The 25039-nt window shown below is 38.6% G+C and overlaps 1 protein-coding gene across 3 annotated transcripts in view; it reads left to right on the forward strand.

The window, feature by feature from the left end:
• The window catches only part of ADAMTSL1 (ADAMTS like 1), a 118441-nt gene that overhangs the window by 30376 nt on the left and 63026 nt on the right, over nucleotides 1-25039 (forward strand). For all 3 annotated transcript variants that reach the window (XM_017730586.1, XM_017730588.1, XM_017730587.1), the window contains exons 4-5: nucleotides 7538-7774; nucleotides 22963-23089. In XM_017730586.1, the coding sequence (XP_017586075.1) occupies nucleotides 7538-7774; nucleotides 22963-23089 (364 nt within the window). The remainder of the gene's footprint in view (nucleotides 1-7537; nucleotides 7775-22962; nucleotides 23090-25039) is intronic.

Below are 25039 nucleotides of genomic sequence, written 5' to 3' on the forward strand. Positions count from 1 at the left end.
GCCTGTTTTTCCACTGACCTATATTAATTATTCCAGAGGTGCTGAATAATTTTGCGTAATAAAGACTGTAGGAAAGACTGATACTGCTGTCTGTAAAGCTTCTGAACAGTCCTTAAAGGAATAAATCCAATCCAGTATGTTTGCCTGTTGTTGATCAGAAACTAGAAAAATTATGGGTATGAAGCCACATGTGTAAATAGTAAAAGAAGGAATGAGAGAATCTGAAGATGATTTAGGGTTGAATTGCATCTGCTTTTTTTCTTCTTACTATTCACATTGACTTCAAGCATGTTTCCAGCCATTTTAGAATATAATCATGGGAGGGATAGAGGCAGTTATTTATTTTTCTTTAGAAAATTAGTCTGAATGCAATGAAAACATGTTTTTGCAAGTATCTGGGTTGTTATACTGAACATTATGCAAAATAAACATATATATTTTCAAAATCTGAGTAGGGTTTTTTTATTTGTTCTCTTTCTTTTTTTTTTCCCCAGCTAGCACACTCTTTTTTCCTTCTTCTATGTTCATTCTTAGTTGCCAGGTGTTCTCCAGATTTTGTACCAGACCGTCATGCCACCTCATATGCCCTCTCTCTTTTTCAGTCCTTTTGCCACTCTTCTGTCTTTTCCTTTCTCTTCCCTTCATTTATATGCAAATCACTATGAAGGTAGTTTGATTATGTACTGTCTTTATGCCTTTCTTCTCAGTTATCAAACTCCTCCTTGTGACTGAAAGCATTTTTATTTTCCCTGATACTTTTCCTTTCATTGCACTGCTTTCTGAATCAGAAAAAAAAAAAAAAAAAAAAAAAAAAAAAAAAAAAAAAAAAAAAAAGAAGGAAACGTGAAGCTGCACAACAAGGCAGCTCTTTCAACGAGGTTTCCGTTAAGTCTAAGATAAAATTTGTAGACTGTAGATCCCATTAATCACACAACCAAAGCTTGTAAACACCACCTGCAAATCTTTTTATACATACCTCACTTTCTTCACTTGGCTGAAGTACCAGCTGTAATGTCATCCCCCACTTTTTGGCTTGCATTCAGACAAGCTATTTCCATCCCTGTTTCTTATCAGCTCATGCTGCATTTTGTATACACCAGCAATGATGTTGTTCATCTTACTTTCTACAAAATAACACTATCTTCTTTCCATGCTCTAAACCCCAGCCTGGAAAGTGTCAAACCTAAACTTCCATATAAGTACATAATTCTCAGAAGCATTGGCTTATGTGTATGAGAAGTATCATCACCAAGTAGATATTTTCAGACTTACAAGAGTGATTAGCAGAGTTTAATTTTTCTACCCAATGGTGATTAGAAATGCCATTTTGCAGTCAAAACTCCCAGTTTACATTTTGCAGTAAAATATTAAAAAATTAAAGAAATTATAGGCACTACTCGTATCTCCTTACAACACACAATTTATATCATGTCAATTTACTTTTTAAGTGGAAATTCTTCCAAACGCAGGTCATTTATTGTGACTACAGTCTGTTCTTCAAACTGTTGGGTTGTAGTAACTACCATCTTATTCCTGATTGGGTGCATTTTAAAACCTCAGTGTGTCATCTAGAAATTATTTCTTCATACTTGGAAAAATTGCTTTTAGTATCTAGCAAATGACAGAAGCTTGGACTTCTGGATTTGCAATCTTCTCAGCAAGCAGAACTGTGAACCTGTCTCAATTAAAAGATAGAACAAAAAAACCCACATTGTTGCCAGTTACTGTAAATGTATAAAGAAACTTTGTAGACCAAATAATCACTTCCCTTACAGTACTATTTCATAACTTCTCAGGACTCTGGGTAAATCACAGTTTTAAATTCTCTATTTCTGATTTTTTTTTTTTTTAAATTTGAACAGCTCGTTTTTATCTGATCATGTGGCACCCTTGATGCTTTTAGAAAAATATGCTTAAATATTATGTACTTATGTTAGTTTTTGACTGAAGTATTTGGAAGTTTTCATGCTGAGATTAAACTTAGTGTATCTAATTTAAACACTTTGCTTCAATATTTAAAAGGGATGGACAGAAAAAAAGACATTAAAATTACATGGAAGGCTGAATACTGAATTGTTTGCCAAAATGGGAACGTACTTCCAAAAAAGGTGCTTTTTTGTAAAAAAAAAATTATTTTATAAATATTTAAAATGACAGATATTAATGGAAGTTTGCATTTATAGCTCACTGACAATTCTAGCTCTCATCTCCATTCCATGTTTATTTAACACAGAGAACATTTGCTGATATTTCCCCATTTTCTTTGTTCCTATTATTTTTCTCAGGCTTCTCTCTGACAGTTATTGCAATGTCTTGGGGTTGTTAGAGAAAGCTTTAGTATGAGCCCATCTCAATCTAAGCAACTAAGTATGATCCTAAATTATTTCTAAGTTCGTAGAAGTAGGCTATTGAAAAATCTGGCTGCAAGAAATGTAATTCATGCAGGGCACTCAACAAGGCTTCGAGGCTGAGTGGAGCTTCTGTTAAATCCCTAGATCTCCTAAGTCTCTGTGTTTTTAACTAAAGTTCTTACTTGGTCTTAGACAAGCCCCTACTTGAGGACCTCAGGTTTTCTTCCTCGGTAGGGAAATTGGTGCAGCTGAAACACTGTGAGTACTTCATGGAACTGATTCAATAAGCTGTTCCGTCAGATGCTGCACAGAGTAGTCCAGTTGTTAGTAATTTTTTGCACAGAGGAAAAGCTCCAGGTATAGTAAATCATTCTTGGCCTCTGCAAATATACAAGCACATATATTGTAAACTGTTTTAAAGTTCCTCAACTGTTTCCACCTATTGCAGCTCAGATAGGATCTTCTACATTTCACCCACTAAGTAAACTTTAAAAAGGCTGACCCTCTTTTGTCCCATGAAATCTGATCTACCTGTCACCATCAAGGGACATCTGGGATTCATCTTATCTTTTCCACTGGATTGTTGATTAATAGAAATTGTTTTGAATGGGATTCAAACATGGCAAAACTCCATGGACCTTATGAATTAAAATAGGGTAAAATAAGAGGTCAAATTAAAAAAAAAGAAAATGGATGTGAGGAAGAAAATGAAGCCATAATAATATGGGCCACAATACATGCCTAAGAAGTGAGGATGAAACTCCTGTGTATATTTTTAAATGGTTTGCATAGATCAAAGGGGTTTCTGATCACCTTTAAAATTATATACGTTCTCATTGCAGTAGAGGAAATCGTGACCTGATAGGATGAATAGAGATTATAGGTATCCAGCACAGGCTCAGTGTTTCAGCACTATCTCATGAGCCTTCATGAGCTAAAGGCCATAAAAGATTCACCTGGGACTCACACAGTTAAAGGAGGAATGGTTGTTTCCTTGTTTCCTATTCACTGGAATTTTTCATCCCTAAAAAGTCTTAATGAATAGGAAGTTTGAAGATAAATGGACTTAGATGAAACTTTCAAGTTTATTAGTTCTTTCTGATTCTTCAAGGAGTGCAATGGCAGCAGTACCTCATGTCTGCAGGGGCCCATAGATAATTTCCAAAAGAAAACAAAACTGGTAAGACTTCACTATAGTACCAAAACTGGAATAACCTGAAGCAGGACTGTAGTACTTTTGTGGACAGATACCAGGGCTGCCACATGCTCCAAGACAAACACAGGCCATGCAGATGTGGTTAGCAAAATTCCTCACAGAACTATATGGCCCATGCAGAGATGCACTACCTCGGGTTCACTACCGCACTGACTTGGCCCATGACTTCTGGCTGTCTCAAAATGTCTGTCAATCTGTTGTGCAGGTAGACGAGCTGCACAGTATTACACAGCTCCCAGAAACAGGCTCTTAGCTGGAGGAACATGTAACTTCACTCATGCCAGTGAAGCTGTGCTAGCTGGCAGCCGTAGAGGATCCCCTTACTCTAAACCACCATTCATGTACCAAAAGCAGGCTGATTTTTTAAAAGACTTTGTGGAGTTAGTCTGTATTTTCTCTTGTCCTGGAGCCAGCAGTGCATAAATAAGGCACAGCAAGACTGCCTCAAAACATCAAGTGGCCTTATCTAAAGGTGTGCAAAGTGTTTAGAACAAAATAGAAATTTACTGCTTGAAAATATATGAAAAAAAAGCCCACTGGTTTTGCCTTATCTTCTATTTCAGCAATGAGAATACTTACTTATAGGCTGAGAACTTATGATTTATGATTGCACAAAGTCTTTGATTATATGGTTGCACAAATCTCAGCATGAAGAGGCTCTGATCCCCACTGACATATAATACAAACAAAAAATAGTAAATTTAAGATGAAAGAAAAAATAGATGTGCAAAGTTCTGTACAGTTCCTATGTTTTAGCTCTCATGTGACCTAATTCTAAAAATGGGTAATATTCAGACCACAAATTTTCTTAACACTGTCTATTTTGATAATAAAAAAATATTACGCCGTTTGTGAAGGTGTTATGCATGTAGATACAAATACTTGTGCTTTTTTAACCAGAAGGAAATATCCTTCCTGAGGGAAAGGGATCTCCAAGGCCTTCAGGTAGATTTAGGATTCAGGATTTCAGCAGGGGAAAAGTTAGTGTACCAGGCTGTGACCCTTTTTCACATCTGTGTGCCAAGTGTGCATATCTGTGTTTCTGACTGCTTGCATGTATTCTTAATCACTTCAAATTTCACATCAAAACTTTTTTTAAACACAAGCTCTGCTATTTAAATCTATCATTTTATTTTGACCACAATATCAAAGACTGGAAGAATTTGACATCGGTCCTGGTCACCTGCCATGTCATGAAGACTTGTTATGTTGAAGTATGCTTTTTATTTCTTTGATTTAAAAGTAAAATCAAACACAACAAACATAGTATTGAGTTCTGTACAAAGCAGGATTATGAATTCTGTATGTTGTGTGCTTTATTGGGCCTTTTTTTCTTTGTAAAAATAAAGCTGTTACAAGCCAGGAAGTTCTGAAGGTAGAGCCAAGCTTGAACCAAACAAGAGAGTTGACTTGGATTTCTGCAAGCAAGCCTTGGCTTGGGTATCTGCCAAGCGAATAGACCTGATTGTATTCATTTACAGACAGGAAAATTCAGAGAAGGGTAGGCACCAGAAGATTTTGTGATAGGAAATACAGCCACTGTGTTCTTCTTCCCTTGTTTGAAAATAGAACTAAACCAGATTGTGGGTCAAGCTGTAACTGTCTTGTTGTTCATCCTTTGTATAAGAGCATAACATAAAGACCACTTTTTCTCTAATTACAGAGCTGTAGAGGAATAATGAATTTCCCACATACTTTTCTGCTTGCTTCAGTGTCCAGACTTTGTCCTGTATCAAAAGTTTGCCCAGATTATAAAAAGCACCTGATTTCCCCTCAGTTTTTGTTGATATTTGAAATCAAACTGAAATACCTGCAACTTTTTTTTTTTTTTTTTTATCTTCTGTGATATAGAAGGACTCTGTTTGAGTCCTCCAGCATTAAAATACCATTTTCAGGCTTGGACTTTCAACCTCCACTTTCAAAAAGGAAGAATGAGCTCTGGGTTACTGCTCTTTGATACATATTTTTCTAGGGCTAGATTTAACGCACATCATTTTTTTCTCTTATGCCTTAATCCATTGAACCTTTTGTAACAGGAAGACTGTTGCCTTGCACTTAGACCACAGAACTTTTGACTGGAGTTTGACCCTTTACTTTTGGGGTGCATCAGGCTCAAATACAAAGGAAATTAATTGAATATTTGCACACATGGTACAAAGAAAATTAGATGACAGTCTGTGGCTAAGACCACGGCTTATATATGTGTATAGTTCACAACGAGAAATGTTTGGAGTGTTGCAATCCAAGATTATTCAACATGGCAAACAAAATGGCCATAACCACATTCCAACAGTGAATGAGAGGCCAGAGTGGCTAACCTGGCTTTAAGCCAAGAGCTTATTCATAGCCAAGACTGTGCCGTGTTCCTTTGAGAGGAGATTTGAAAGTTTAGTTTCTAAGAGAGATTTTATTTTAGATTTTAATAATAAAAAAATGATTGATTAATGTCACAAAGTGACATGCAGCCTCCATGTCTTTCATACCCAAAGCTGTAAGAGTCTGCCCTTTTAAAAAGATGGAGAAAACTGTTAGTGAATGAAGTGGTAAAAAAGATCTGAGAAACATAGGTGATTATTTAAACTAAGAAGACATATTTTCAGTCAGCAGCAATAAGACTTTCCTGGCTGGGAGCATAAGAAGTCCATGAATAAGGTTGTCATTAGTGACTCTCTAATAGGATGAAGTAGTTTGAAGGCAACAGAGAATACAAGTATCTTATAAGGATATTGTTTAGTTATGTGGTTGTGTGTAATAATCAACATTTAGGATTCTCTGTTAAAAAAAAATGTTAAAGTCCCCAAGCAGAGGGTGTAACAACTGTTCGTTTCATCTGGTATTTTATCAGATATCGTCAAGGAGCAGATTCCCTTACGGCAGTAAGGTGGAGGACTCTGGGATCTTAATAATCTGAGGCAGTCATATTGCCAACATTTGGGTTTTTTTGCCTCAGTTCTCATTATGTTTAATGTTTTCCGTAAAGCTTAGCTCCTATATTCCTGTAATTATGCAAGAAATTCAAGTTACTTCTAAAAAAACTCTAGTGAATCCCTAGCCTTTGTAGTTGCTTGCTCAAGAAGACTTGGAATATCATTCTTCAAGGATCAAAAACTGGAAAGGAAATAAAAAGAACTCATGTTTATTTTGCCTAAACTCATGATTTTAAAGCTCTTCTTGCTCTCTTGAGAACCTTTCTAATGTTTTTCAGTGCTAAGTGGTAGCAAGAAAGTATATATGGGTAAGAAAAGCCTAACATTCTTATCAATAAGGTACTATATGCAGTATGAGTGGTCTTTGGTTTTTGTATCAGGTGGACTGAGTTCAGAGTTAGATTTATACATCTCATGAATCTCCTGAAGAATTAAAAAAGGGGCTTTTTTAAGGTCTTCTCAGAAAACTGAGACTTTAAAAAGTCCCTAATTATGTGAGATATGAAATCTTAAGTTAAAGAAATGCAAATATGTGTCAAATGCTTCTGATTCTTGTTGCCGTACCAACTGATTTAAGTCACTGAGGCAAAAAAAAAGCTAGTGGCAAGAGCTTAAGTAAAGAAACAATTGAACCACATAGTTCTTTTCTCTTTCTCCTCAAACAAAGGGAAAAATCTGCCTGGAAAAGCATGGCTGTGCACACACACTTCTCCACATATGAGCACAAGTAGAATGAGATCCAGAAAGAGCACTGTGATCCCCTTTTGCTTAACCACAAGGCTGTGGTTAAGACTTGTACAGTGCGTTTCTTATTTCCCATTTACATATGGTCTGGGTGTTCTTTTAATACTTTCATGGAAAGAAGAAAGAAAGGTATAATTATCTGTTAAATTATGTGTAGCTGTAGCTATTTCAATCACTCTTTTTTGTCTAAACAGAAACTCTCTACATCTGGCAGCTGTGGAACCCAGCCAGCTGCATGATACTGCAACTGGCTGTCCTGAATAGACCTGCTGATCTTGTCCTCTTTTCTTTTTCTGCAGGACTGCCCACCAGAAGCAGGTGATTTTCGTGCCCAGCAGTGCTCTGCTCACAATGACGTCAAGTACCAGGGGCAGTTGTATGAGTGGCTTCCTGTCTCTAATGACCCTGACAACCCATGCTCACTGAAGTGCCAGGCCAGAGGAACGGCTCTAGTTGTAGAGCTGGCTCCAAAAGTTCTGGATGGAACACGGTGCTACACTGAATCCCTGGACATGTGCATCAGCGGCTTGTGCCAAGTAAGGAGAGAAGCCCTGCCTTAACCCCTTTCCTCATGACTCCTCTCCTCACAGGCTCACTCCCTCTCCTCCTCCATCCTTCTGTCATTTTAGGGTCTTTGTTTTAATCATCTGTTTCCATTCACTTAAATTAATTTCTTGGGGGGTCGGGGGAGGGGGGGGCGGAGGGCAAGGGGAGGGACATGTATAATTTCAAAGATTACTTTCTCACTTTATGCTGCTTCCTTGGGGTTCTTTTGAAGTATTTTATTATCTGGTTTTGAACTGTTCTGTATAGTTAGCTGCAGTAGCAGATCTGATTTGAAGCAACAGAAGAAAATAATGTTGTAGCTTTTAATTTGGATACACCAAAGTTTTCCAGGTCTATCAAATTACATTATCTTTGAGGATTATTGCTCCCTGTAAATCAGAAACCCACATGGCAGTAGATGAGGTACTAAAGTGAAAAAACTGCTGTTCCTCCTGTAGGACTAGGCAAGTTGCTACATCTGCTTGGACCTCAGCATCCTTATTTGTTACCAGTGAGAAATGGAGGCTTTTTGACCCTTCACTTCACAGTGCATGGAGACCTCTTGGTCATTCAACCAATTTATTCTCTCCTGATTTGCTTTTGTATTACCTTTGTGCTTTTATGTATACATTGGTGCCTTATCATTGCTCCTGTTAAATAACTTACTCTATCTACATTAGATTTTATTATTCTGAACTACATGTAGATGGCTGGTTGACAAAGGGAAGGACTTCTGCACCATCTCTGTTAAGTTCTGAGCACATCTAAGTCTCAAAAACGGTTGAGGGCATGTTTCATTGCACGGTCATCTTAAAATCTACGTAGGCTTGATGTGTTGTTTGCTTTCTAGTGTATTTTCAACCACTTTATTTTTCTTTGGAAAGCTATTTTTCTTTGGAAGCTTTCCTCCTGTTTCTTTTCTCTTTGATTTTCTCTCCTGAGCCAGAAGCAATGAAGTAAATGAAATAGAGTAGATAGTAGAGATAATAGGGCTAATCTCGTTTGTGATCTGAAGAAGGCAATCATCTAGACCTCTTCACCTCAACACAGGGCATGCTTCGCAAAATTCTAGATTGCCTAATGAGACAGACTATTTTTAGTCTTGTTTTCTGTTTTTAAATCTTTTAAAAACTTGACTGAAAGCACAAAAATCTGAATGGGAAAAAGATTCAAAGTTTTTTGCATATAGTGGCCCAGAATTTAGGAGCAGGCTGATTTCTGGCTTAGTCCAAATATGAAGCATACTTTTTCTCAGGAAAACTTTCCCTTGGAAACAGAGTTCCTAAGCATCTAATACTAAAACAAACTCATTTGCATTCTCGTGACAATTCTTACTTGGAAAGCTGAAGGTAGCTGCACTGTTAAAACTATAAAGACTGATGTTATTTCTCTGTGGCTTAAGAATAGACAAACATACTAGCACTAGTGTGCCTGAGTAATTTCAGTTAAACTAACCCTTTTCTTATATACCCTAAAATGTTAGAATAATTTTTAGTGCATAAATGACTTTATATTTTCCATGTTCTTCAGCATTCAGTTTCTTCAGCAGTTTTGCCATATATTTACAATTATTGCATTTTTGAGGATGACCAAAAAAAATTAAAATATAAATGCTCATGCTGTATTCCTCACAGTGAAAAATGTGTGTGTTAAATTTAAAGCAACTCAAAGTGTTATTATCTCAGTTATCCAGTCATATCTTTGTGACAGTAGAGGTACTGCATTAAAAAATTTGTAATTGATTTTGCCCTACTTATAGGACAGCAATTTCTTTACTATCTATCACAGCAATAGCTAGTACTACATAAGTAGTCCAGAGTGGTAAAGAGTATGGAATCTGCCATAATAAGTGGTGAACTTTCTTTAAAAGCCATGATCTTCCATTGCTTCTATAAAGGTTATTTTAAAAGATTGGGAAACCATAGAGTTATAGAAGAACAAGTGGAGCATTCTTTCTCTGTAAAATTTGTGTGAATAAAAATATTTCTGTAAGTATAGGGAATTTATGTAAACTTCAGAGAAGACAAAATACGATTTTAGAAATTATTTCTATTCACTTGCAGTAGGAGCTACAGGCTACCACTTACCTAAAATGGTTGACATACTGTAAACATAGTAATCATGGGTCTCAGTAGTTTGTGAGAGTTCATAATGATCCTGGCAGAAAAGCAGTAATAAACTTATTTCTGTAAGTATAGGGAATTTATGTAAACTTCAGAGAAGACAAAATACGATTTTAGAAATTATTTCTATTCACTTGCAGTAGGAGCTACAGGCTACCACTTACCTAAAATGGTTGACATACTGTAAACATAGTAATCATGGGTCTCAGTAGTTTGTGAGAGTTCATAATGATCCTGGCAGAAAAGCAGTATTTTCATGACATGTCTCTGGAACTGCATAATTTGGAGCAGTGTAGCAGACAACTGTAGTGATACAGATATGGTTTGTCACAACTGCAAAAAATGAAGTCTCCTAAGATGTATATTCCATATAAGGTCCTGAAGATTAAAAAGTGAAGTATGTTTCTCATGTAGTTTAACAAGGGCAAGAGCCATTTCACCTGGTAGAGGGCAACCCTGGTTTTGTATGCAGATTGGAGAATGAGATCCTTCAGAGCAGCCCTGCAGAAAGGTACCTGGAGGTCCTGGTCAGAGGCAAGTTGAACATGAGTCAGCAGTGCTCTGGCAGCCAGGAGGGCCAAGCATGTCCTGGGGTGCATCAGGCACAGCATTGCCAGCCTGGCAAGGGAGGGGATTGTCCCTGCTCTGCACTGGCGCAGCCTCACCTCGAGTGCTGGGGGCAGTTTTGGTGCCACAATTTAAGAAAGATATTAAGCTATGAGAGCACATCCAAAGGAGGGCCACGAGGATGGTGAAGGGCCTTGAGGGGAAGGTGTATGAGGAGCAGCTGAGGTCACTTTTTCTGTTCAGCCTGGAGAAGAGGAGACTGAGGGGAGACTTCTCTGTAGCCTTCTACATCCTCATGAGGGGAAGAGGAGGGGCAGGTACCCATCTCTTCACTCTCATGACCAGTCACAGGACTTTAGGAAATGGCATGAAGCTGAGTAGGAGGAGGTTTAGCTTGGATATCAGGAAAGAGATTTTTCACCAAGGGGCTGGTTGGGCACTGGAACAGGCTCCCAGGAAAGTGGTCACAGCACCAACCTGTTTGACTTTAAGAGGCATTTGTACAATGCTCTCAGGTACATAGTGTTATTCTTGGGGTGTCCTGCACAGGACCAGGTGTTGGACTGGATGATCCTGATGGGTCCTTTCCAGCTCAGCATATTCTATGATTCTATGACAAAAGGTCCTTTGCAACAATTGTGCTATGTTGAAGACGAAGAAATATATTTTCTGGATTGCTCAGAGCAAAACTACTGAAAGCAACTAAGTTTACCCTCCTATCGGCTTGCATTGATCCAAGTGTTACAGCAACCAAGAAGGAATTGAATGTTCTCGAGATACAACATTATACATAAAACGTATGTCTATTTCATTATAGTCTGTGCAAGAAACTTGAAATAGTAAAAGTGATGTTAATATCGGTGTATGCTTGCATAGATGTAGGGCATTTTTTCCAGTAGATCGAACAAAAGTGTCAATTTTCTTAACTAACCACAGCAATGTATTTCCTTGTATGCAAGGCTTGGGTCAGCCCATAGCCTATTGTGTCCTCACAAGCTCTTCTTCAGACCACTAATGGCAGAATTTAAAGGTTAGTCGTACTGCCCTCTGTGTGCATCAGTACTCGCTCCTGATTTAAAGGTGATACTTTTCACTCTCATTGACAAGAATGTATTTGTTAAAAATATGCAATATTTGGAAATTATAAGATCCCTCTCTCATATTTATCCTTTATTTTTCATAATCTTTGGAAGTTTAATACTACCAGTACCTCAGTGGAATATTTACAAGTCTGTGTTTAATTACGAGATTTTGAGCTGAAGCCTTTGTTTTGCAACTACTAAGGCCACTTTGTAGTTAAAGTCAGAAGAGACGTCTGATTCTATTCAGGGCAAGCTAAGCCAATTTTGTGTGTACAACAAGCTGTATCCCTGAATCTTTGATTCACGAAGGAGTATGGTTAGAGATTCTTAAAAATATTTTCAATTTTTATTTAAGGAGATAGGGTTTTCGAGAAGTTATTCAGTAGCTGATTCAGATATACTTCATGGCATAGGGCAGTACCCATGAGTGGTAGTCCAGAAATCATGCAAGCTGCAGACATCTTGCCTCTCTCTGTATTATATAAACATAAATGTATTTTCCCATGAAAAGATGTATAATTTGCCTTTGTTCTTTGTGTGAAACTCCTAAGAAATTAATAGAAATTAATAGGAATTAATTTCTGAACACTCTTTTTTTTATCTGTAGTTTTACTCTTGAATGCATAGTGAGACAGACTATCTAACAACAGCATTTTTCAAACAAAAAAATTTCAGTATGTGATGCATTTTATTTCTTCCTAATCATCTTGTTCCTTCTGAACATTTTAAATTCCTTTCTGTATGGATATCTGTGTAATTTGGGTCTCCTTTTTTGTCTCCTCTTTTTAAAGAAATACAGATTACTTAGATCTTTGGGTCTCATTTTGAGTTTACCTCAGGTTATATCATGGCCCATTGGTATATTTTACAGCTGCTTGAACCACAATGCTGAAGTCAATAGAATGCTCTTTTAGGAAATAATGATTTGAAGTTCAACATTATGAAACCTCTTTATAGGTAGAATTAATGGGTATGCTGAGGAAAACACATTTAAAACTTCCAATTTCTAGTTTAATTTTCCCTGTTTGCAAAATAAATTCCCGTGCTTCAAATCCTTTTTGGGGGTTTTGAGAATATAAGCAATTTCTGCATACAACAGTTGAAACTGCTGAGTTGGAGTGTGGTGGGTTGATCCTGGCTGGATGCTCTCTGCAGCCAGACAGAGGAGAGAAGTTATAACTGAAGGCTCATGGGTTGAGATAAGGAATGGGAGAGATCACTCACTGATTACCATCATGGGCAAAAGAGACTTGGGGAAATCAGTTGAATTTACTGCCAATAAAAATCAGAGGAAGAGAAAGAGAAGTAAAACAAATCTCAAAAGCATCTTGCCCCCTACCCCTCCCTCCTCTCCTCTACCTCCTCCCTGTGAGCTGCAAAGGGAGATGGGGAGTAGAGGTTGCAATCAGTTCATCACACACGTTCCTGCCACTGCTCAGAGAGAGGAGTCATTCCCCTGCTCCAGTGCAGGATCCCTCACAGGGGAGGCAGTTTTCAATGAACTTCTTCAACGTGAGTCCATCTCATGAGCTACAGCTCTTCATGAACTGCTCCAATGTGGGTCCCTTGCCACAGGGTGCAGTCTTTCAGGATCATCCTGCTCCTGCTTTTATTTGAAATCAGGGTTATTCTTTATCATCACACTTAGCATTATCACAGCAACAAAACCAGGAAATTGGCTGTACTGAGCATGTGTACTAGAATACTGATTTGTCTGCTCTGTTTCATGCAGCTCACACCTAGTGTTTAATTTCTCTGAAAAGGATACAACATGGGTATTTTCTGTCCTTCCTTCCTTCCTTCCTTCCTTCCTTCCTTCCTTCCTTCCTTCCTTCCTTTCTTTCTTTTACTAATGTAAACAAAATCTCCTTTGTGTTATCCAGCTTCCCTGTCGCAATCAAAAAATATAATTTCTGTTTCTGCTTCAGGGGGAATATTCCATTTTAATTTTGGGGGTTTTTTCTGTTTTCCTCATCTCTTTCACTTTTTCCTCTTATCATTGTCTTCATACTTAGTTCTCTCTCAACATATTTTTTGTCTTCTGCATGTGTGAATTCTGCAAATGTTCTTTATTTTAACTCTGGCAAGGAAGAAAAAGAAAGTCAGTCTTTGCTTCCTCAGATGGGTGATCAAGGATTATTCAAGGCTTCTTCTATACCCAGTATGGATGTCAGAGTCTGTGTGTTGCTGTATAACACCAGATCTGGGTTTTTTTGAAAATAATTGTTATGGTTTTCATTAAAGATGTGGCCAAATAGTAAATTGTTGTGCAATTTCCCAAAAGTGGGTCCCATCAATATCATAGCCAAATCCTCACCTGATGTAAATGAGTATTGTTTCCCTGAAGTCACAGTCATGGACAAGATGCTTTCAGTCTGGGCAGTCTCTTTTACTTACACAGCTGGAGTGACCCTTGTCTTCTGCTATCCTTTTTGTCTCTCCAGCCCAGGGATCCCAGGGGACCACATGCCATACAAGTTGCTATGAAGTGTGTGATTTGTGGGTTTGCTTTAAACATTCAACCACAGCTCAGGACAACAGGAGTGAAAAGTCATGACAGCTGCATGGTTTTCATGTTGAAAGGCTAGACACTGAAAATAACTAAACACGCCCTTTTAGCTATCTGCTGGAAGGATGCAACAGTGTTAGACTTCCCATCAAAGGCAAAAAGAGTAGGCATGATCTGTGAAAGATAGAGTCAACTCTAGCAGAAAATTCTGAAAAAAAAATTGTGCCAAATGATGCTAAAAAATGAACAGTGCCATTTGGCTGAAAAGTCAATAAGAGTCTTACTGGTCCAAGAAATTTATGAGAAATGTGTTTGGGAAGAGTTATATACAAACCAGCTTCTTGTACATGTAGAAGTGTAATACCTGTTGATTCCTTAAATTTCTCTGAAGAAGCAAGATAAAAAGAGTTCTGCTTTTGCCTTCTGCTTTCTACATACAACTTGAAAAGCTATTCTTCTGTTGGTAAACCAAATCTAATCCTAATAGTAAGAATGTTGTCATTATTATTACTATTATTATTACTATTATTGGTGTTGCTTTATTAAAGACCATAAAATTACTTCATATATATGATGGAATAACACAACGAATCATATTATAGCTCTAATTGCAGGATTAGATCCAATGATTATAAAGCTGGGAATTTTTAAGAAGGCTGTTAACTAAACTTGTTACTACAAAAAAGTTGTTTAGAACCATAAATGTCCTTTTGTTTCTTCTCACTCCAGCTCTCTCCATTACATTCACTTAATTTTACAGATTATTTGTTAAAGAGAGCTGCATCCCAGAAATGCTTATATTAATGTCTACTATTTACAGATTATTAAATTTTCCTTTACAGATCTACTTCCAAATACTACTAGAGGTAGTTTAAAAAATTTCTGGTTTATTGATTCCTAAGAATTTTTTTTGCTGAGCTGCACAGTGAATTCAAATCAGCTAACAAACTTAGTTGCATTTAGCTCCCTCTAGTTACCTCTGGTTGGTCAGAAGTCAGACTTGGTGATCTTAGAGGCCTTTTTTGATTATGTGTCCTGCCCATGGCAGGGGGGTTGACCTAGATGACCATTAGAGGTCCCTTACAACCCAAACTAGTCCATGGTTCTATTTTCTGGTTCTATATATGCCAGTACTTAAATGGCTCTGTGTGTGTGTGTCTGCATGTATGCTTCTAATTTTTTTCATCAGAGACAGAGGCTATGCAGATTGGTGCATAATTCCAGAAGAATGGGAAAACCTGCTCTACTTTAAGTAGATGACTGTGCTGTATTTCCTGTGTATCACGACTTCAGGATGGAGAGTTTCTCCTTCTCCCTTCCATGTACCAAGTGTTGCTGCACACATCCTCTCCTGTTTCCAGCTCAGCCCAAAATACAGAGCTAATCAAGATAACAGTGTCACGTGTTTGGAGTTGGTGCATGGATATTGTACTCATTGGCATAGTAAACCTGCATGAGACAGGTAAAAATAAGATTAAGTGGTCACCTCAGCAGGCTCCTGAAGGCTTATGAACCTGCCTTGGGCCCTGACTGTCCATGTGGGATACACTTGGGGCATAGCTGTAGGAATTTGCAGCTGGGCCTGTGGCTGCTCCTAGTCATTCCTTAGCTTGGGATCTGACTTCTTTGCATGCTTTCCTTTCAAGTCAACTCAGGTTCTGAGGAATGAGAACACCAGGAGTTCATCCTGCCCAATGTGAACCCCTGGAAGAAAACGACCTCCATTTTCCACCCTGCAACATTAATTGGTCTAATATTAGAGACTGTCCTCACCCTCCTGTAGCACCGGTAACAATGAGGATCGTGTGCTGACCTTGGCAAGTGGTCCAGTTACTGTGAAGACCCAGGACAGGTGTTTTGCAGGTGTTTTAGATAATTTCCTTTGTCTTCCTAAATGTCTTCTCCTAGGGCCTACATGCACTTCTCTCACACACTGAGCAGCAGGCTGGAATACCACACAGTATAACTAAGCTGTTTCAGCAGCAGCTTGGGGACATGTAGCCTCTCTCAGGTATTTGAACTGTGAGAGATGTCTGTTCCTTGATTATGTGACCGCCTGAAGCACCAGAAAATCTTTGCTGTCACTGTTACAGCAAAGCTCTGCAGCTGGATCGCCATTGATCTAGCCGACAGAGAACCGACTCCTGCCAACAAAAGAAGCCTGTACACCCAACAGAAGAGAGCTCTGAGTAGCAGTTTCAAGCACGTCACGAAGTCACAAGAGCTTACAAAGAATCGCAGTCAAATGTAACATGTCACAAGTGCCAGTTAAATGCATTTACAATTAGTGTTTCATGGTCTAGGAGAAAAGAATAAGTCCAGCAGGCAGAATTTACTCTTGATTTCTCAAGCACGTTACTACAGGGAAGCTGAGGGAGAGCTGCCTTGATGAATTTTAGATGAAGTCTTAGAATGACCTTTGCAATCACTTTCTGGTGTAGTATTTTAATATTCTTCAAAAACTGACAGATCTTTCCCCTGGAACTGCTAAGATATCCAGATAATAGATGTGATTCTTCTGAAGAAAAGCAAGCATTTCAGCAATGACCTGCTAAAGAGCACTTGCTAAAAAAAAAGTTAGGTTTTTTTCTCCTCCTTCAGTAAATACACAGGTATGCAAGGATAAAGGAGAAACTGGTTTTTACTCTAGCTCAATATGGATATGTGAGCCTAAATGCAGCCAAAACCAAAGAAAAGTGTGAATGAAATGTGTAAGTGAATATGAATAAACACAAAAGCTTCTTTTCTTCCTATTGTTATCTGTTTATAAACTGTTGGAAGTTAATTCTGTTTAAATGTTGCCTCTTACATAGCTGCAGCCTCTGGATTTCTGTATCACCAGAGAATGAACTAGAGAGAGTTTTGTTCACACATGTCCACATTTGTGGACTCTCTTATGGTGGTCCACACAACAAATTGGTTGGTTATAAATCACTGAACCTGAAAAATTCACTCTTTTTTTTTATGTTGGAAGATTTCTCCTAATTAAATTTGAATGTAAGGAGTTTTCTTTTCCCCACATCCCAGATTTTAGTGCATCTATAATCCTCATTTAGAAGTGAAAGCTTTAAAATTTGGTTAATTGCTGCTTTTTAAATCAAGGGTAGTTCCCTGAGAGAGAATTAAAAAATAGAAATTTCTCTTTAGTTCCTTCTGCTTCTGGGTGTTTGCTGTTTGCTTCTAGAGCTTTGGCTGAACCATTGATTCTCAATGTATTGTGTCTGCTGTGCTGGCTGAGTGAGGCTACACAAGGGTCTTTGTTTAAATATATTAGTAGCAGAGAGCTCTGGCTAGCTGAGAATGATGGGACAGATACCAAGCAGGACCTGCGATTGGTTGCAGTAGATTAGTGGTAGATAAGGCAACCAGCAATAACAAATCAACAAGCTGGCCAGCCATGTTTCATATGTTGGAAGGTGTACCTTAGCCACTTCAGTGGCTGTATTTAACAATTTGGGTACTCATCAGTAACTGAATTTTGTTTCACGATGTCTGAACCGTTGCAAGATATATTTGACTCGAATGCCAAGCGAGTACGCTGATTTCACATGGCACTGAGCCTACTCTTACCAGCATAGTTACAATTGCTTTGCCATTGTGAAAATCATCTTATGGTCTTCAATTATAATTGGGTTGTGGTGTAGCTCCACCTGAATTCCTGGGGACTTGGGGGAGTTCTGCCTAGTGCCTGGTGCTGGTCAAGATTGCCTGTCATGGGATAATGTCATGAGGCTGTGCCGGAAAAATGCTGGGGCTGCAAAATGTCATCTTAGTCAGTGCTCTGAAGGGCAGATACTTCTTCAGCAGGGGCTGCAAGTCCCCGTGTCACAGACATCAGCCCAGATCCAGTTTGCTGTACAGGCTCAGACCTGTACTCTCCCCAATAATTTGAAGAGTAGGGCAGCTCTTCGTGATGATTCTGTAAGATTTTGAACCCAGTTGAAATGATAGCTCAGATCCAAATCTTTCTTCAACTGAGCAGTGACAATCCACACAACTCCCACATTGAGCCCCACATTATCTATGTGAAGGGCAACTTCGTTTTTCTGATTCTCAGAACTTTTTGCATTTGAACTGCAGACATGCCCTTTGAAAAACAGAGAGATTTCTTTGTAATTGGCTAGATTTGAAAGCTTGCTTTATTAAATTATTTCCTGCCCAGGATTTCTTAATATTGAATAGAAATTATTATGAAAACTTCCTACTTCAGGGCATTTCCAGACTAGCAGGGCTGGAGCAGAACCTGTCATTGCTGGTCCAGTTTTATTTCTGGAAAAATCTGCTAAACTGAGCCAGAGTTCAAGTCCACAAGGGGAATACGTGCACTTATAGCACTCATACACGCACTCAGTGAGTTAGTTCCAACTCCTGTTGTGGGACTTCCAGCCTGACGCCTTTAAACTACACAAAGCAGTTGATCTGCTAACTTGATAACCATCTTTTTTCTTGCAGTGTCCTGTAAAAATGATTTTGCAATGTGTCTCAGAGTCAGGAATATCCCTATTCTTCTGTTTTGTCAACCTATGGGCTGTGGAGTAGGGCAGGGACAGGGGCATGGTGGGGGGGCCTAAATGTAATAAGGAATCTTTACCTCTGAGTAGAAATGTGGTACCTTATGCCAGAAAACAATACAGGCTTGGCCAATTAGGGATTAGCTGTTATTATTCTGGCTTTTTGTTGCTAGACTTTTCTATGCTAAACCCATAAGGAGAATAAAAAATCTGCTCATTTTAGAGGTGGTGAAGAAGGTCTGGGCAGTTGGTAGTCACTTGTGATTTCCTCACTCTGGTACTACATGGCTGACATCTTCATATACTGAGAGACCTCCAGAGCTCTGCAAAATCTGCCTTTACTGCTTTAGGGGCATTGAACCACAATAGTAATGAGCTTCATAGAGGCACGTTTAGAAAGGCACAAGAGCTTCATCCAAAACTTATCAAACTTATAAGTACATGTTCTTGATTTTAATGGAGTTTGGATTAGATTGTCAGGGAACTTAATGGAGCTGCTTCTGACATTTTGTGTGGTAACAATCTGCAGTTCAAGCCTCTGACCACACTTCAGCAACTTGAAACTCAAAAGATTCCAGTGTGGAAAGTCTGTGCTTCATTACCCTGCTTTAAGGGGAGGAAACTTAACATGTAATAGAAATGAGTATGAAAACTGCTTACTTCAGAACATTTCCAGGCACAATTTGTTGTAGTAATCCATTTTCATTCCTAGTGGGGGCTTCCTTCCCAGACCTTTATGGATTGAAAAAGACTTCATCTCCCTAAGCCCCCCAGGATATATTAAGATCAGAACTAGAATGCATTGGAAAGGAAAGTTTCTATCCCACAGAAACTTCAGAATTTCAACATTGGATCCAGCTTCAAACCAAGACAAGGAGTTGACATTTCAAAGCTTTTCAGAGAGGGAAATATTCCCTAGGCCACTGAATTAAAAATGTCAATGTTTTGTTTCAGACTGTGTCCCCCAAACCATTACTGTGAGCTGTACATTGGAGATAGAATATCCTTATTGTTTCCTTTGCTTACCATGCTGATGAAGTAGTGCCTTCCGTGGTGCCTATTTTCATTACGAGGTCCTCAGCCACCTCTCATCAGATAAGTATGCCCATAGGTCAGGGAATTGGCAGACTTTTCTAGTTCTGCAGACCAAGTGAGTCTACTTTTCTTGATAGCTGGCCTCTCCTAGTGTCTTGGATCTTCGACATCTCTGATAGCAGCCATTTTAAAACCTTCCCTCTGTGTTTTGATCATGCTACGTGTGAATGCTGAAAGAAACAATTCTGCCTTCCTGTTCCTTGTTAACCCTGTGCAGATTTCTAGGGTAGTGGTGACATATTTTCCACCCATTCCATAATCTTTTTCAATGAGTTCTCTGCGGCCTTAATGGACAGTGAAGATAATGTTATGGAAACAACATGTTCTCAACTCAGCCGAACTCCTGTTTCTTCTGCTCAGAGACAAAAGATATTGTTCTCATGAACTGTGTCTTTTTTCAGGAGCACTTTAATATTTCCTTGTCTGATCTTTTGCTTTCATAACAGTCCAGCCTGTAAAATGTTTTCATGTCAGAGCTACTAAAAACTAATATAAGAGATCTGGAGTAGTGCTTTTCATTTTAAAACACCAGTGACTCCATTGCAAACACTAGCAACCTTTCCAGTGCATGTAATTGCCTTCAAAAGATGGAAGAATTTCCCTATGTATTGAAAAAAGAAAAGAAAAGAAAAAAAAGTGAGCTTGGGAATGTTTTTTATTTCAGGCATTAGTCACTCATAGTTTTTTTTAATGAAAATTTCATACATATTCCCAGAGCTCTGCGTATCTATTAAAACAGATAATCTAACAGAGTAAAGAAAAAATCTTTTCAGAGACCTTGGGGAGAAATAGGAAATTCATTTAATTTCATCAAAACTTTTAATTGCATAAAATTATCTGAGACACTGCCAAATACAGTAAGGTTAATATACATTTTGTACATACCACAGAAGTCTTAATATTCACAAAGGTCTCCATACTTCCACTTTGCTCATACTTCCATTTGATACACAGCATTTCAGCAGAAGAAATATTTTTATGATGTACACTGGGAATGGCCGTCCAACTCAGAAAAATAAACAAGCCACATATAAAAAGATAACTTCCTTTCACATCTGAGATTTTCCTGGTGGTTTCCTCCACAAGTTGTGACCTAGCTCCAAATTGCTCAGTTTATAAATTAATTTTAACCAGGCTATAGCCCATGGCAATATGTGAGCTGATGATTCATAAAGTTAAAAATGCTTTAAAGTAGTAAATGCTGGTTTTTGAAATTGGTTACCTCATACCTGGATTTAAGATCAAGCCTATTTCATATCCAAGCAGTTCACATATTTGCTTCAAAATAGGCAAAGGCATAAAGGTTTGTGTACCACTCTAACCTGAATTATTGATTATCAAATATGAGCAGATATGAAAGGGAATTCTAATCTTTCTTTTGTTATCTGGGTTCCCCAGCAGGATGCTTCTCACTGTGGGTGCTAGTGATCTCTAATGCACTAGAAGGAAAATCTGATTTGTAGCCATTGTCATACAGTTTTCAGATCATTCAAGTGGTTCTTTTTACCATCTTGTCTACACAGTGACATTCATGGAAGTTAAAGCATACGAGTCTGCGTATGTTGGAGGTGGTTCATCTCCTGTAGGGATATTCTTATTCAGAAAAAAAAGATGTAAATCTTACATAGTACCGTGGATACAGTTTGTGTATCTGTACTTGGAAGTTTTGTATGGAGTAGTCACAATCAAGATACTTTTATCTTTGCTTCAGCTTTCTAACTATTATTTGTTGTGGTGTTTCTAATGTGTTAAAATGTCTCTTGCAGTCTTGCTATGACTAGGTTTTCAAGAAAATGTATCATTTCTGTACAACTGTTACTTTTTTTAGGCCTCATTAATTCTCTTGGAGGCATCATAGTGTAATGTGACCTGGAAGCAGAAGGTAAAATCAAAGACATTTGATGATAGCTTTCTTCAAGCCTGAATCTATAAAGATTTAAATTAAATAAATTATATTGTCAATATGACAAATAATCAAAGAAACAACTATTGTGCAGCTAGTAAAACAATGGTGTTAAAAATGGGAATCGAATTGCTAGAAGTAACTACTGGTTATTGAAGCCTGCATTTTCATAGGCAAATGAAGAGAAAGTGTCAAATCCAGGAGTATATCTCACCCTAGCAGAGATGTGTAATTCTGCACACTGAGATTTGCATGAATGAGAAATACTAGTCTGAATGTTTAAGTGGGCAAGTTACACGTACTGCTTTTATGAGTCTTGATGATAAGTGCCCTACTTGCTCTCATCATTTTCTAGGACCTGGTTCTCTGATTTAAGTGAAACTCAGAAATGCAGGGAAATTTAAAGCTAAAACAAATACTTTATTTAAAATTCCCTGTGTTTATATATATCCTCTCTGTTTGGCTAAGAGCCTTAGCACAAACTCATTAGAAGTTATAGACAAATATTTGTTCGTCGCTTACTCTGCATGCCAGAATGCTGGAAGGCCTTTTATTTTCTACTACTTACAAAGGTAATTATAACACTGTAAGGAGTTCCTTAGTTTCTTCGACTTCAATTATTTATATGCAAAATTCGTAACTTGGATGCAGAACTTAAAGTTCAAACAAAAGGCTGACATTGACACTGTGATGAACAAATCTCCTGGGAATTATAGGGGTTTTGCAAACTGAGAGACCTAGTTTATGTATTCAACTCTTAAAATTTTGAACCAAACAATTTGCATATAGGAATAAAGCCAGTTTCAGAGCAGGTAATTGCATTCATGCAATGACTCTCAATTCTTCTGTTGCAATCATTCCATCCTTCTTTATCAGAAATTTTACAATGTCTGAACACAGGCATTGACAGTGTGGAATGGGATTATTGTCAAACATAATTAAAACCCCATGGCTTCCCCAGCTGCATAGCAGGTAAAATGTCACTGAGCCATGTTACTGTTGATCCATGCTGCTCTTTACTTTTATCTATCTGTCTGCTTCGTATCTGTCTTCTTATCTGTTTCAGGCATTTTTCTTTGTGAAACTCTAAGAGGTGAAATTTCTGATAGGACTCTGACCAAGAAATGTTCACAATGTGCTAAAATAACAACCTCTTCTTTTCTTCCTCTGGTGTGCAAAAGCCATTGAGTACTAACCTGTTCACTGTCTCTCGCCTGGCCTCAGTGCACACTCCCAGCCAGATTTGCTCAGCCTCTTTCATTGCTAAGGTACTTTATGGCCCTCTAGAGATGCTAAGAGAGAAATCTAGAGTAATTAGTTGCGGAGATGGATTGAGCAGTCAGTTGGTAAGCGCTCACGTTGAACTGCACATCTTTCTTTCTTGCCAGATTGTTGGCTGTGACCACCAGCTGGGAAGTGCTGTCAAGGAAGATAACTGTGGAGTCTGCAATGGAGATGGGTCCACCTGCCGGCTGGTTCGAGGCCAGTATAAGTCCCAGCTCTCAGCAAGTAAATGTAAGCTGTTCCTTCTGGTAAAGTGCCACCTTTCCCTTTAAGTGAAGTACTCATTTCTTGCAAGATAGATTTCATCCCACTCTTTCTCAGGTACCTCAATAATCATGGTCCATCTAGTTGTCCCCACAGGTTAAAGCCTCTTGGGTTAAAGCAGCCTTGCTCAGACTGTTGGTCAGGTTGTGGGGGTGGACAGAGGCTTGTGGAAAGGTGTCATCAGCATATTCCCCATCTCAGCTAGCTAGTTGCTTGTAAAGAGCAGGAGAGTAAGTAGAGGTGGCGCTTCCAACACCTCTCTGGCTGTATTAGCTGGCTAGGCATAGGACTTAGTCCACACTGCTCTGAATAGAATGGTTTATGCTGCTCTACAGCAGAGGGGAACCCTGAGGGGCTGATGGTGCCAGCCTGGCAAAGTGCTCTCTCCAAGGCCTGTGTTAGCATCATGTGTGCCTGCATGCTCAGTATGGTCACTCAATTCTGCGGCGGACTGAGGAACCCAAGTTGTCAGGAAGTGCCTCCACAGCCATGAGAGATGCCTACAAAAAAGCACAGCCTTTCCTGCATGCTGAGCCAGCTTCAACCCAGAGTGGTAAAGTAGCATTAGTGTGCCCCAGTGAGAGGGTTAGTTTATCCTGTACCCCAGACAGGTTTTTCAACCTGTTTACAGCACCACAGATGGAGCTATAAAACTTTTGGGATGAGAGACAGGGTGTATCTGGTCAGTTTGAAGGAAGGATTAAAAGATAGGTGTATTTTCATGCCTGTGTAGACACACCTAAGGAATCACATGAGCCAGCTTGCATACCTGCCCCCAGCCTTAGAGTTTAATCAGACCAGCTCTACCATTCTGGAGCAACGTTCCCTGTGCTGAATTGCACACAACTTTAAAGATTCAAATAGCCGTGTAATATCTGCTGAAGACAGTGTGTGTATATGTGCAGATTCTATAACAGGGAGAGCTCCTTTTTACAAAAGCTTCTCTCTGCCAAAGAGTAATTGTGTTGGTATGGAGCACAGCACAGAGAGCAGCTGATAGCACAGTGCAGCTGTGGCTCCATGTTTTCTGACTGAGAGGGAGAATAGGAGAAAGAAAATATTTTGTATGAAGGAAAGAAAAGAATAATCCTCATAAGAGTTCCATTGCTGATGCAGAATTGTACGTTAGAGGACAAAGGAAATAATTCACAAAGATTTAGGAATGGAATATTGTGGATACAAAAATGCTGCTACCGAGGATTTTCTTGCTATTTTCTAAGCCCGTGAGAGACTTTTCTCTCTCACAGAAGAGGTAGCAGGGTATGTAAACAATCAAACACCTGCAGCCTTGAAAAGTCTTGCTTATAGTACAGTAGAAAAATATTTTGACAATGGATGTTTCAGGATTTTAGCCAATCACCCCAAGGGGTGGCTGATCACTTGTTCCATTAGACTATGAAGAAAAAAGTCTATAAAAGAGGTTGTAAAATATTTAAGTTGATCAATCTTGCTGCACAATTCCTGCCTGCTGGATCTTCCCTCCTCCTCCCTGCGGCTGCAGGACACAGTGATACACCCTAGGGTATACTTTCTTTTTATTTTTTTTTTAAAAGAATTTCACTTCATTGTTAAGTTTTCTGCAACATGCAGGAGGAGATTTGGAAATCTTCAGGCTACTTGAGACATAATAGTGTTTGTGAACTTTTTTGGCAAGTGTCTTTTCCTGTAGAAGCAATTCATTGTTTTTGTGTTGCTTTGTGGTAAAAAGGTATTCATCTCTTCTCTACTGAGGATAGAGGCACTAATGTATTGTGCACAGTGCTAAAATATTAGTAAAATACAGTACCTACTCCCAATGGTTTCCTATTAAATGCAAAGAACGTTATATAGGTAAGAGAGCAGATAGCACGGAGCACAATCTTAGACTGAGAAAAATGTGAAAAAAATGTTAGAGAATGGATTTTTCAGACACATTTC

This window comes from Corvus brachyrhynchos, unplaced genomic scaffold (assembly GCF_000691975.1).
Source record: "Corvus brachyrhynchos isolate BGI_N302 unplaced genomic scaffold, ASM69197v1 scaffold93, whole genome shotgun sequence".
Taxonomy (NCBI): domain Eukaryota; kingdom Metazoa; phylum Chordata; class Aves; order Passeriformes; family Corvidae; genus Corvus; species Corvus brachyrhynchos.